The following is a 14,216-nucleotide window of genomic DNA, read 5'->3' as shown; positions in this document are numbered from 1 at the left end:
AAATATTTTAAATAAATTTTTTTTTTTTTTTTAACAAACTGCCTCGGACTCTCTATCTTAAGCCAGCTTAGACAATTCTCAGTTTTATCAAAATAAAAAACAGGTTTTTTAAAAAAAGAATTTTGCTCAGAGCAGAGGAAAAAAAAAACTCTTATAATGAGTAGCTTCGTAAAACAAAGGAAAAAAAAAGAAAGAAAAAAAAAGAGAGAAGTAAGGGTCATGTCTCATAATACCAGCAAATAAGAAAAAGACATCCGGAGGAGATTGGAATAATCTCAACGTCACGCTTCCTCCACTCTCTCTCTCTCTCTCCCTCTCCCTCACCAAAGTCAGCAAAAAAAAAAAAAAAAACGAAAAAAAGAGAAGACAAAAAATAAATGAAGAACTCAAATTTCAAAGTTTGAGCTTTTGAAAAAAAAAATGCTCACTTTATTTATACAGAGTGAGAAAGAAGCAGAGCTCATTGCACAGACCACAGGGTTTCCTTTTAATAATACTTTCTGAGTAAATACTATTTTGTATGGTTATATATTAATGTTTTGTACAATCAAAAAGGCTGCCTTTCTGATTAGGGTTTTTTGTTTGAACTTTTCTCTTCATTTCACCATCTTGGTTTTGCTTGATTATTAATTCAGTGTTTTTAGCACTGATAACCCTTTCTTTATTTTGGGTTCTTCTTTCGTGAATAAAGTTCAAGGCTTTACTTTGTTGTGTCAATTCTTGGTGCTTCTAGCTTTGCGAGCTTAGGACAATCTTTGTGCTTCTAGTAGTCCTGGCTGTGTTTGGATAGAGGGCTGTTGCTTCTTTGGTCTGGTCTTGACTCTTGAGTGCTTGGTAAAGGTTAGTACTTTATGCGTAATTGAAAGGGTCAGGGAGTGATAAAAGAGAGAATCTTGACTTCTATTTTTGTGAAGTAGAACTGTTTGGACACGGGGGTTTGGTTAATTTTGAGAGGGTCTGGTGGTAGTGTTTATGATGATTCATGGGGAGTAGAACACATAATAATAATAAAGCTGTGACCGAGATGCCAAGCTTTGTTCCTCAGATATCAACTTCTAATCCCGTGTAAGTTGTTTTCAGTTCAATATTCTTTATCAGTTTGAGTTGTATAATTCATTCTTCCTGTTGTATGATGAATTATCTGGCTAATCTGTAGTTTATGTCTATGATTTTTGTAGATTTGATTGTGGTTGCTTGTTTATTTCTGGGTTGTTGTAATATAGGCTGTAATTTTGAGTGATAGCTTCCTGCTAATCAGTGAGAAATTGTTTGTGTGCAATAGGAAAATTAAGTGTGGAGTATTTTATCGTTTGCTTGGTACCTTAAATGAAAAAAAAAAAATGAGAATTAACTCAAATCTTATATCTTTCTTTTGGCTCACAAACTGCATCATTTATATTTGCATTTTTTACTACTTTATGGAACCTAAGATTAACTTCTTAAAGGAGCCCAATTGATGCTTTTAGTTGGAAATTTTTTGAGGGTCTTGGAGTGACTATAATTCTCCTTCAGAGAATGCATGCTGGGAACAGTTGTGTTCATGTAATTTTGGAGGTATTGTTTGATTGTGCTATGTGCTATGTGCTATGAAGCTGTTGTGTTGATATCAGAGAGAGGACAGAGAGTAGAGTTAAATTCGGTCCCAATGTGTAACAAAAAAATATCAGTCCCAATGCATTAATACTGGTCAAACCCTTTAGAATTTACAGATTTGTTGTTTGCCTTTTTCTGCTTCTGTATAACTGGTGTGGTTCTCATAGTTCAGATATTATATGTTTCAGTGGCACAGAAGGAAATAATATTCGTTCTTCCAGAGTTTCAGACTTTTCAGCAATTGAGCAATCTCTTGGGTTTCGCATAGAAGATGCTGTTGATCTTAGCAGAAGTATGTAATTGAAATCTTGACTTCCTTCAGAAGCAGATTTTCTTTGTATTGGTGATCCTTAGACTTCTAATTTTATTTCCATGTCTTTGGTTTCTTTTAACCATCTAACCTTGTGTCATGGCATGTCTAATTTCACAAAATCATGCATAAGACATAGCTGTTTAACCTTTTTATCAAATACTGTAGCTTAGGGGGTACTTGATTGTTATTCTCAATCTTCCATTTGGGATTACGGTCAATCTGTCAGTTGCCAAGACATCATGTCTCGGTCAGATTTTTAGCCTGGGGTGGAGTTCTCAACATGGGTCCTTTTTCTCTATAACATCTTTCCTTAACTACATTTACTTAAAGCTTTGATTTTTGATTTGGTCATCTTCTGGTTGAAACATCATCAGTACATCCATGCATGATGTTGTAGGTAGATTGCATACCAGATAATTTCAGCTTGCAGCATGATCCATTGAGCTCACTTTGCATAGACTGCTATATGATCATATTCTTGATCTTTTAAAATTTTATCTTGATATTGATATAGTTTCATGTATTCTTAGTCATTGATATTGTCTTTCAGATCCTCTTTTTCATCAATTAAAATCTAGCAGCCAGGCAATAGGCACTGATGTTCAGTTTGGCACTTTGAATAAGGTGAGCTTTATCTTCCCTCCATATTTCTTTGCTTTTTATACTGATGATGGCTTCAAAGTTAACTGAGCAATTTTCCTTTCCTCTTTTTTTTTTTGTAATTTAGCCCCTTGCATCTTCAGATATAAATCTCTCAGCTTCTGTTGTGGGGTCCCAGTCATTACCGCTACAAAAAGAAGTGCAAGTAAATCCAGTTTCTATACCTGGTAACCATCCTGAGAATTGGGGAGAAACCAGTATGGCAGAAGCCAGTCCTAGAACTGATACCTCAACAGATGATACAGATGACAAAAATCAAAGGGTGATGTCTCTTACTTTCTCAAGCAGTGTATTCTCAGTTTTGCAAAAATTCACTAATCTATGCATCTCACTCTTTTCTCTCCATGTCTCTCAATATTGCCTTCTCATGCAAAGGAAATTTCATTTCCTGGTAGAACATAGGCTGTTGGTCAGTTGTGGGTAACAAGTTAGTGATTTCCCTTTGCAGTTTGAAAGAGGACAATCAACTGCAATAGCAGCATCTGATTCCAGTGACAAGTCGAAGGAAAAGACGGGGGATCAGAAGGTTGCATAGATGAAGTTAATTTTAATTACATGACTGCCACCCAACATTATGACATTTTCATTTGTTTTTCTCTTAATTATTTTCACGCAGACATTAAGAAGGCTTGCTCAAAATCGTGAAGCTGCTAGAAAAAGCCGACTAAGGAAAAAAGTACGTATTGTGTGTATTTTTGCTGTCTGTCCTCACAATTCATTGCTATTATATCAGGGAAGCTGAGTTTGCAAAGGATAGGTCTATAAATGTTATAAATTTCAAATTTACACTGTTTTATGCGCTCTTCATGGAACTTGTTGTCTTTCTTATCTCCATTACAGGCATATGTACAACAACTGGAGAGCAGCCGGCTTAAGTTGACCCAACTGGAGCAAGAGCTCCAGAGAGCCCGGCAACAGGTTTGGCTTTTTATTGTTTCCCATTTCTGTCTTATTTTGGCAAGGATTATATGTCTTATAATCTGTATTTAAATTTCTTGACTGCAGGGAATTTTCATTTCAAGTTCAGGAGACCAAACGCATTCAATGAGTGGAAATGGTACTTAATTAGCTCTGTGTGTTTGGTTATGTATTTTGTGTGTAGAGATGCAGAGCTGATTGTAGTAATAATGACTAGTGATTTTGTTTTCAATATGTTATGGTAAATCAAGTGAACATTATGTTTGTGTGTTGAGTTACTGACTAGACAATGACACTAGGATTACAATTTTGCTCCATGGTTGCAATAAACAGTATCCATGCCTTGTATGGAATAATTTATAGCCACCACTGGGGTGCTTGTTATATTTGTTACTTTATAAAGTTGTGGGACTTTTCATGATAGGTACTGATTGCTGACCATAAAACATAAGCAATTAGCATTTTCTCTGGAGATGCGCGGTATTCTAAAATTGGGAGGGAATGTGCTTGGCAAATGACTGAGGTGTTGTGTTCTTGTCACAGTCCCCTATATATAAATGGATATTTACTATAAGCAATGCTTTGCTTAGACTTGCATACCACAAATCATATGGGCCATCTTATCACCTGCTGCTTCTGCAGCTTTAGGTTGTTTGATTAGTGTTCAAGACAATCTTTATGGGATGCTTTTGTGTAGTTACTGTCACAGATTACAAATTAGACACCTAGTGCAGTGGGGGTCGTATAAAGTTTGGCCTGCCAGCTGGTGTTTAGGCGTTTGATTCTTTAGCCATGAGCTTGTTATGTGATTTGGACATTGTTGGAGGTTTACCATTTTGTCCATTATTATTCTATTGTGATTCATATATGTGTGCTGTCTTAATTGCTTGTTGCTACTGATTCCAATTTACTCCACTGTTTTGGCATTTGATGTAGATCTCTTATACAGATGATGTTGATCACATTGTTCTACAGGTGCCTTGGCATTTGATGCAGAATACTCACGGTGGCTAGAAGAACAGAACAGGCACATAAGTGAGCTGAGGGCTGCGGTCAATTCACATGCAGGAGATACTGAACTTCGTACTATTGTTGACAATGTCGTTGCACACTTCAATGAAGTTTACAGGCTGAAAGGCACTGCTGCAAAAGCTGATGTTTTCCACATCTTATCAGGAATGTGGAAAACACCAGCAGAGCGTTGTTTCATGTGGATAGGTGGCTTTCGCTCATCTGAACTCCTCAAGGTGTTTTTCGTATTGCCATAGCTTTTGTATGCTTTTCCTTCTTTAAAACACAAAAGGTGGTGATTATGTGGTCTATTATGTGAACTGAATTGAATTTGGTGAAATCGGTGCAGCTTCTTGTGAATCAATTGGAGCCTCTGACAGAGCAACAGCTGGTGGGCATTTACAACTTGCAGCAATCTTCCCAACAGGCTGAAGATGCTCTGTCACAAGGGATGGAAGCACTGCAGCAATCTCTGGCGGAAACATTGGCTAATGGCAACCCTGGCTCATCAGGTTCATCTGGGAATGTGGCAAACTATATGGGTCAAATGGCCATGGCCATGGGAAAGCTAGGAACTCTAGAGGGGTTCCTTCGTCAGGTAAATAAAAAAAAATGCTCCATGATATAATCCTTTTTTTTGTTTTTATAGTTGCAATGTGGCTCCTGATTTGCATATGCTGGTCTAAACTTTGTACTTGTACCACATCGCCATTGCTCTCATCAGTCATCTTCCCTCATTTTGAATATAATTATAGCTTTGGCATTTGATTATAATTATCTTTCATTTGGTTATAATCAGGCTGATAATCTGAGGCAGCAAACACTAGAACAAATGCACCGTATACTGACAACTCGGCAATCAGCCCGTGCACTTCTGGCAATAAACGACTATTTCTCTAGGCTACGAGCCCTTAGTTCTCTCTGGTTGGCCCGACCACAAGAATAAGTAGCAGTATGTTACCCCTCTACGAAGTTAACATGAATATTTATCAGTTCACAACCCTCTTGCTTGGCCTCCAGTTCTCGTCTAGCCACTGGGTGGATTGCTTCTGTTGGTCTTTGAAGCCATCACAGGTGGCAATTGTGGTGCAGTTAGGTCATAGTTGGTGTAATTATAGGGTTTCATGTGCAGTTGTAACGCCAGGTTTGCTCACACAGATGTATGCTTATCTTCTTGTTGTAAAACAATTGGTGGCAATAATTCGATCATGTTTGGTGTTTATCAGAACTGATAAGGGGAAATAGGAGTGTCATTTGTAACATAGGTTACAGTTCTCGATTTGTATACCAGAGAATCAAATTGAATCAGGATTATAGTTGTTTTTTGAGTGCTTCAGATTTTTCTTTTGGCACGTCTTCGTTACTTTTTATGTGGTCTGCTACTTGCTGACATCTTCTAATTGCTTCTTTGGACCCTCTTGAGAACCAGCACTTGCTTATTAAGATCCAAGTGGAAAACACTGTTGTTTGGCTTGTTTGTGTTCGGTAACGTGATGGCTTCTTGCAAATATTTTTTGATTAAAAATATTTTTAAATTATTTTTTCAGCACATGATAAATTTATCTTCAGCTTTGTTAACCCTTTTTAATTTTTTTTCTCAAGATTACTGCTTAAAGTACTGAGAACTAGAGTTTATGGAATTCACTCAATCAACACATAATTTAAGTCAAACCCATTGGTCTTTTACAACGACTTTGGTGCATTTTTTTTTAACATGTTTTACATGGTAGATCATGATTATCTTGGTGAAGTTTCAACAATTTCGGAACAAAAACATTCTCTTAATTTGAAAGAACTATTATCATTCATCCACCCTCGTAAAATAGGGAGTTGTATAATCATTTTATGATGAATCTCGTGTAATTTATGTTAGTGATTAGTGGTGAGCTTGACCCATGAGCTTTGTATCATCATGACCGAGCTTGATGGTGATTAACCAAACTCACAAGTTGAAAGCAAATAAAGAGTAAGGAAATGTTCTACAAAAATATTCTTGTTTATATACTTGCATAGATTTTAACGTGGATGACATGCTTAGAATTGGATGCATGTGCTTTTAATGCACAAAAAATATTCAAAAACACCCTTATAATTGAAATCTACGCATTTAGATAATGCTTAATCATCATTTCGGGATAAAAAAAAAAAAAGAGATAAGAACATCAACATAGTATGTTTTGAGTGAATTTCTATTATTTTAAAACATTAAATACAGGGTAAACATGTTATTTATGTCTCCATTATCTTTGTCTTTCTATCTTGCAATAATAACAAAACACCACCTTTAATAATACAAAGTTTATCATACTGCAACCATACGTGGATCTCAATCATGATTTTTATTAGAGAATAAATTAATTAATGGTGCCACCCGAGGGGCCTAAATTTTTTAAATGTAAAAAAAAAATTGTAGGTTCACAAATTTATAAATTCTAAGCCCGTTGAGCTTAGAATGATGGGCTTCATTGTGCCAGACACTTTAGCAATCAAGCCTCAAACGGGCCATCTTGAGGTTACCCTTCGCTCATCCAGCTCTGCAACAAACAACACTGCAGCAACTTGGTCGACACAAAAATAACCAGGCTTTGAAGCTCTCGTTCAATCTCCTAGGTTTTGGGTCTCAAAGAAACTGTCTTTCTAAGTTAAGATTCTGGTTTTCGGTGGAGCTACCTTGTATAACAGGTACATGGCTTCTCTGTTTTCTCATTTTGTCTAGTACTTAAATTTCTTATTTCTGTTTGATTGCTGAGAAAATGAAATGAAAAGAAAAGAAGGCGAAATATTTAATGCTTATATCTTATTTATTTATTATTTACACGAGATTTTGTGGAAATTGGAAAATGGGAATCAATATACACAGCCTTAGAAAGCATTCCTGCTTTAGGGGAACCAAAAAAATTCATGCTTGATGGGCCTATTTTGATTCTTACAACCTTTAATTGATCAAAATTTTCTGTCTTTTTTTGTATTACTGAAATGGGTTTATTTTAAAGAATTGAAATTTAGAACAGAACAGTAGCGAAAGAACAAGCTTTGAGGTGGATTTGTGTTTGCTTATGATTTTAGCTTGATCTGCTAGGGAGTAGGGAATGGTTTTGATGAGGGAGATTTTCCCGGCTATTATTGAGCTCATTTAAATTTAATTTAGTTATTAATTTTTAACATGTCAGCAATAACTCATGTTTGCAGATAAAGAATCTTGACTGGAAGGAAAGATGCCACATAGAACACGGCCGATGACTGCACTCTTGGTGTTCTCTGGAATCAATGTGGTCTTGGTATCAACCATCACTCCAGTCTATGATTTTGTTTGCTTCCTTCCTTACTGGGAAAGAAGGGTATGTTTGTAATCTTCATTCCCATTTCTTTTTTACTAGAAAAGGTTTTTTTCCTCAGTGGAGAATAGGGTTTTAGCGTTGTTGCATTAATTTGTAAATCAGTGTGAGATGAAAGCTTGGTAGATAGAACAATTTATTGTGTTAATTATTGAAATGAAATCATAAAATGTTGAGCGTGTACCAATGCTTATTGATTGAACATGGAGTTTAGAGAAAAGAAGACATCCTTGAATCAGTAGCACCATGCACGCTAGTCCACAAAGTGGTGTTGGGAATTACAAACTCGAGAAAAATCTCTTACATAAACAACGTTTCCTTTGTAAAGAGCTGATTTTAGTTTTAATCAATCATGTGAGTTGTTATAGTAGCATTGTTTGTATCTTTGTGAACTTTTGAAACATTGAAAGAATAATGAACAAAAACATCTCTTTTGACATGTTGAACATCATATTTGGTGATTGTTGTTGCTCCTTTTGTTTTTTACTTGTCTTGCATTTGTTGTTTTAGAGAGAACGCCTCCGTCAGGAACGTCAAGCTGCCTTAACAAAGGATTCCAAATGAATAGAGATGGGTCTTTGAGGTTAGAAATTTATGATCATTGGTTTGTAATTGACCTTGTGACGTTTAATATTCGCCTACTTCTTCTCCCATCAGAATATACAAAAAACAAAAATGTTAAGTTTTTGCTTTAAGACTTCCTTGATCAGAGCATATAATGGCACCTGGTTCAATTTTGTAGCAGAAAGATTTCATGGAGAAACTTGATTGAGGTATCAGAATGGCTCTCTGAGGTTTGGCTGGGAAGCGTGTGGTAGGTTTAGCAATTCTATTTTTTACACCTGTGACTTTTCCACTCTAGCTGGATCCACCTGACGACATGTTATTTAAAGAGAAATGATAGATTTTCCTCACAAGTTTCCTAGTTGCGTGTCTTTTATGCTTTAGCCATGGTAATGCCTAGTGCTACAGGGACTACCATTGATGCAAACTTTCAACTGCAAATCCCTTGAAATTTAAGCTATTACTTTCTTATTCTTCTTTTTTTTAATTGATATGAGTATTCGGGTCAGCTTACGCGTATCTCGACTAATTCCACGAGTTATGAAGCTAACGACTATGTAAATTTCTATTACACGAGAAATTATATGTTCGAACCTGTAAACCATTTACTTTGTACATGGTGCCATAGCTATTATTTTATACAAGCTAAATAGCAGATCAAATCGGGTGATGTGTCTGTAACTATCAATTTACATACATATTACTTTATTCATGGTGCCATAGTTATCAATATATCATTAATATATATATATATATATATATATATATATATATATATATATATATATATTATATATATATATATATTTATTTTTTTTGCAAGGGCCAGGATCCTTTGTAGCCTCTCGTAACTTCACCCTAATCTAGCTATTGTAACCAAGTTACAATTTAAATCATTATATAACCAAGTTACAGTTTATTTAACTATCAATTTAACTATATTACTAAAAAATTTCAATAAAAAAATATTTGAATTCTAATTGTTATAATTTATTTAATTATTATGTAACCAAGTTCCAGGGAAGGAGACAGAGAAAGTGACGTCTAAAATGACAATCCTACAACTAAAAAAAGTGAAATTATTATTGTTATTATTATTATTTTATTTTATTATGCCAGATCCGAAATCCAACTCCAGCTCAATTGGGCCCCTACTCCCTAGTGATCAACATAGTAACCGTACAGAGAACCCACGCGTCCAAAATCCAGATATTTTTGTTGGGAGTTACGAGAAAATGCACACATGATCGTGGGATAAAAATCACTACTAGTCCTTCAAGTATTAATGCTCAGTCAGATTAGTCCTGTGCCTCATGTTTGGTGCAACAGTTGCTGGTTTTTGTTTCAAATACTTAAGAATAAGAATAGAAAAAAAATAATTGTTTTATCAAGAAAATAGAAAAAATAAATTTTATTACAATTTTAGAAAACCTTTTTTTCTGAAAAGAATGCTTACATTTTTTGAAAAAAAAGAGTTTCCTATTTTTATTGGATAATTGGACCCGAACCTTTATGAATTGTAATGGATAATGTTATTCTAAATTTACAAGAAAATTAGGATCTCAAGCGATATTGTCCCTTGGCACATGTACTTTGTGGATGGTTTTTTTTATTATTTATTTTTTATTAACGTGGGTGTCCGGGTCAGCCTGAACGTATCTCGAGTAATCTCACGAACCCTGAAGTTAACAACTATATAAATTTCCAATGCCTATCATATTAGCAATTACATACTCGAACTTGAGATCACAAGGGAAGCAAACTTTTTGGTCTCAAGCTTTTATCACTGGACCACCTATTAGATGGTTCTTTATGGATGGTATTTTAAACAAGTTGAATGGATATATATTAAAAATAACTCAAATTGTGATGAAAAAAATAACCCAACAGTTTAGAGAAAATTAATAAAAAAATTAATTGAAAAAACAAAACCTAAAATGAAACTAAATGAATAAGTTATTTTTTAAATTGTTATAAATCACAATTTTGAGCTGAGCTTGTAGTAGTGTTATTTTTTAAAGTAATTTTATTTGAAAATGTATTAAAATAATTTTTTTATTTTTAAAAAATTATTTTTAATATCAATATATCAAAATAATTTAAAAATAAATAAATAAATAATTTAAAATAAATTTTTTTTTTTTTCAAAAATATTTTTGATGTGCGAAAAGAATGGGGGCTAAGTTAGTAAAATCACTCTGCTTTTGATTTGTAACATATATTCCTCATCCAGCTTGTTGATGCTGCAGGTAAATAAGCCAATGCCCAGAAAGTATATGGATTAATGATCATGATCATGATCATGATCATGATCAAGATGCTTATAACAACTTTCCTTGTACTCACCAATGTATTGAAGTTTTCTTTTGACTATTTATCTAATGTAACCTCGTAACATTCCTGGTTTAATTACTAGTATTTTTATTTTTGGATCTTCTAAATAACTTTATTATCACAGATGCTAGATGAAAAAAGCTAATATACTGTATTAGCCTCAAAGAATCGAGGCATAATGAATTTTGTTATAAATAGTTTCATGATTAATCAAAAATTTAAAAATCCCAACAAAATCCCAAACAAATATTGGGCAACTAGATTTTGTTATAAATACCCTCCAAATAAAAACCACCTTTTCACTTTTAATTTTAAATATTTTGATTTGATTATTTTATTTTATTTAAAATCAAATCGAAACCGAAAATATTCACCATTAATTTTCACTAATACCCTTTTAAAATTCTTAATACATGCATGGGATTAGGTTGAGTAGGTTTTATATTGAAAAAACGTAACTTGAGAAAAGAAATATAAGAGGTGCGTACGAGCCACTCTTGGATCTTTGAACTCCTGGATGGCATGATCATAACTAATGTAAAATAAGGGGTTGGTATGATCGATCAAATGCTATATAATATATATTTGAAGAATTATTCATGATTTTTAACCCATGATCATCATGGCCACAGAATATAAAAAAAAGCCGCCACCAACATCCACATTCGTGGGTGTGTAAAATCAGTGCATGACAAGGACGAGCTTCTCAATTAAAGCTTCACAAGCGTAGAAATAATGGAGTTAAGTAGGGTCCCGAAAAGGAAAAGCCATTAGGTTAGATTCAAGCTGTGTCATGTGCTCTCCAAGCTTTCTCACTCGCATATGCGTTTGTCCCATCTGCTACTGTGCCCAGACACTTCCTTTTACGATATCTCATGATCTGTGTGTGTCTCTGTGGGTGGCTTCTTATTTTCCGTGTCTCCCCTTGCTTTCTCTCTAAACTTCACACCGTTCCACTCCACGTTACGTTGCTCCACGCAGGAATTGCTTGATCAATGGACGCCGTTTGATCTCATCTTGCCTCGATGGCTTCTCCCTTTTCTAGAAAAAAAAACTAGGCTGCGAGGCCATGGTACTGTTGCCTGAGAGCCACTGTTCAGTCTCCGGCCATTAATTAATTATATGTTCTTGATTCGACCTTAACAAACACCTTATCAATCTATCTAGCTCTGCTCCTCTCCGGGAAGCAGACGTTGAGGGTGGTCAGGGTGTTATCATCGGCATCCTGACAGCTTCAAGACATCAGTTTTTTTTAGAAAAGTAGGGGAAGAAAAAGAGAGGCACTTTGCTTTGCTTTTTGGTGGAAGCAATGAGTATTTGAGTGTCACCACTTCAACGGTAAACTGTAGCTGTTGTCGTTTGGTAGCGCATCAATTAAATTTTGGCCGTTGTAAATGACCAAAATGAATGGCGACTGTTGGGTTTGTGTTGAAGCACGGGAGAGTAATTGTGGGTATTGATCATACGAGTTATAGTGTCTGGAGGTTATTTTTGTACCGTTGTGGTGGTTGATTTTGAAATGTTTTTTATTTTAAAATATATTAAAATAATATTTTTTATTTTTTAAAAAATTATTTTTGATATTAGTATATTAAAATAATTTGAAAATACTAAAAAAATATTAATTTAAAATAAAAAATTAATTTATTTTAAAAACACTATTGAAATATAAAAAAAACAAATAAGCCCTTAATCCAGAATAAATTATATTAGTACCTAGAAGAAAAATTATTTAGGAGTTGATCATGTGAAATTTAATCAAATCAACCAAATTTCTAAAAACTTAACCGAATCAACAAGAAATCATCAAATTATTATATTTTTCAGTTTATCAAAATATTTATCCTTGAAAACTTTTATCAATTCATCGTTGGGTTAGATTATGTTTAATAATTATAATTATTTAACCCGGTTTATTTTAATGGGTTAGCCTGGTATTTCAAAGTCTTTTTAGATAGAGTTTTTACATTTTAGATGTTTATCCAGTTAAATTAAGATAAGAAGTTAACTCATAATCTAATCTAATCATACTATTAATTTTATAAAGTTTTTGATAAAAAAAAAAAAAAAACTAAAATGATACACTTTTTGAACAAATTATTTAATCTAATGACTTTGGATCAACTTGACTGTCCCATAACCCTGATCCAAAACTGGATTAGACACCGAATGCGAAGTAACGACAATGTTAATAATTACGAGGACTGTATCTAATTAGAGAAGGTCTCCCCATAACATGGGTCCCTGTGATATGGTCTCTTCAATTGAAATGAAACCTCGACTTTATTATTATTATTATCATCCATAACTTCTAATAATATGATACAGATACTTTATGTTTTTATTTTTAATAAATTTTCAGTTGAAATTCATTTGTCTCGCTTGATTTGGTGATTCTCTACTACTTAATCAACACCAACTTCATGTGACTCTTCTGTGGAGAATACATTGAGAGCATATCACATCATTGCTTTTAATCAATGGTGTAGAAAATTTAGGAAATTTCGAGTCATTAATAAAGGAAAATGTTTGGCAATACAAGCATCACATCTTATTGTTCTCTTCTTTAATATGAAAAAAAAAAACAATAATTTTAGTGTTAGTTATTTTTTAAAATGTTTTTTTTATTAAAATATATTTTTTAAAAAAATATATTTTTAATATTGGTAAAACAATCTAAAAATAAAAAAAATACTTTTAAAATACAAAAACAAATAAATTCTGATTATTACTAAATTATAATCATTTCATGTAGCCATAATACAACGATCAATAATGTCATAATAAATGTCTAAATATGTTTATTTTACTGGATAAATTATCTATACCCATAATAGCACATTTAATTCTCTTATAATATTTTTTTTATATTCAAAACTAAAATAATATCAAGAAAAAAAACATACTTATCATCTAAATTAATAATTTGAATACTCTTTTAAAGGTTTTTTTTTACTAGACATAACATTATTCATATTTGACATGTGAACAACAAAACATTTTTTTAATTGACAAGTCTATATTATAAATATTAAAATCTTTCATCGTGCAATAGGAATATGTATATATTCATCTCCTTTTCTATCTTAGATGTGAATAGAAAATTATACCAAGCAATTTTTTTTCTTAAAAAGAAGATAACTAATTTAATTAAACTGACCATGAATTTCCTTTTTTAAAAAAGAGGAAAAAATAATTTAGATACAAATAAAAAATATTTTAAAAAATTATCATAAATTTAGCAATTTAGATACAGATAACTAATTTAATAAAAAAATAAATTCAGTCTTGATGTACACGAACCAAAACTGAAGAACACCACCACTATAAAAATAAATTCAACTATCTTTATCCAATTCGTAGCGACGTGTTAAGCAGAGAGACGTGGAGGTGCATTTAAAGGCATGGAAACTCAAAACACAGTATCCTTTTCTCTCTTACTCACGGTCTTAACAGCTTTTTAATTAATTAATAACCAGCTTCTCTCT

The 14,216-nt window shown here is 33.2% G+C and overlaps 2 protein-coding genes across 4 annotated transcripts; both read left to right on the top strand.

The window, feature by feature from the left end:
* The first annotated feature begins 305 nt into the window (after positions 1-305).
* LOC118033267 (transcription factor TGA2.3) lies at positions 306-5,831 on the top strand. 2 transcript variants are annotated; one of them, XM_035038192.2, is made up of 11 exons: positions 306-1,065; positions 1,782-1,885; positions 2,457-2,530; positions 2,634-2,828; positions 3,015-3,092; positions 3,183-3,242; positions 3,407-3,484; positions 3,572-3,623; positions 4,460-4,731; positions 4,845-5,093; positions 5,295-5,831. In XM_035038192.2, the coding sequence occupies exons 1-11, from the start codon at positions 983-985 to the stop codon at positions 5,439-5,441; spliced, it is 1,392 nt and encodes a 463-aa protein (XP_034894083.1). In that variant the 5' UTR covers positions 306-982; the 3' UTR covers positions 5,442-5,831. The 2 variants fall into 2 exon arrangements, with proteins under 2 accessions (XP_034894083.1, XP_034894084.1); XM_035038193.2 differs by lacking the exons at positions 306-1,065; positions 1,782-1,885 and having other exon boundaries at positions 2,515-2,530; positions 2,650-2,828.
* A 1,116-nt stretch (positions 5,832-6,947) lies between these two features.
* On the top strand, positions 6,948-8,865 carry LOC118033268 (uncharacterized). 2 transcript variants are annotated; one of them, XM_035038195.2, is made up of 4 exons: positions 6,948-7,177; positions 7,685-7,833; positions 8,341-8,413; positions 8,576-8,865. In XM_035038195.2, exons 2-3 carry the CDS (start codon positions 7,711-7,713, stop codon positions 8,392-8,394), a joined length of 177 nt encoding a protein of 58 aa, XP_034894086.1. In that variant the 5' UTR covers positions 6,948-7,177; positions 7,685-7,710; the 3' UTR covers positions 8,395-8,413; positions 8,576-8,865. The 2 variants fall into 2 exon arrangements, with proteins under 2 accessions (XP_034894086.1, XP_034894085.1); XM_035038194.2 differs by having other exon boundaries at positions 6,949-7,177; positions 8,573-8,865.
* Positions 8,866-14,216: the final 5,351 nt, after the last annotated feature.

Source organism: Populus alba, chromosome 16 (assembly GCF_005239225.2).
Source record: "Populus alba chromosome 16, ASM523922v2, whole genome shotgun sequence".
Taxonomy (NCBI): domain Eukaryota; kingdom Viridiplantae; phylum Streptophyta; class Magnoliopsida; order Malpighiales; family Salicaceae; genus Populus; species Populus alba.
This window is presented reverse-complemented; position numbering and strand designations above follow the sequence as displayed.

Bases quoted from the DNA above. Each gene is read 5' to 3' on its own strand.
- LOC118033267 (XM_035038192.2), top strand. From the start codon at position 983: ATGGGGAGTAGAACACATAATAATAATAAAGCTGTGACCGAGATGCCA. The intron at 2,829-3,014 runs GTGATGTCTCTT...TTCCCTTTGCAG, and splicing joins CAGATGACAAAAATCAAAGG to TTTGAAAGAGGACAATCAAC. The intron at 5,094-5,294 runs GTAAATAAAAAA...GGTTATAATCAG, and splicing joins TAGAGGGGTTCCTTCGTCAG to GCTGATAATCTGAGGCAGCA.
- LOC118033268 (XM_035038195.2), top strand. From the start codon at position 7,711: ATGCCACATAGAACACGGCCGATGACTGCACTCTTGGTGTTCTCTGGA. The intron at 7,834-8,340 runs GTATGTTTGTAA...TTGTTGTTTTAG, and splicing joins TTCCTTACTGGGAAAGAAGG to AGAGAACGCCTCCGTCAGGA.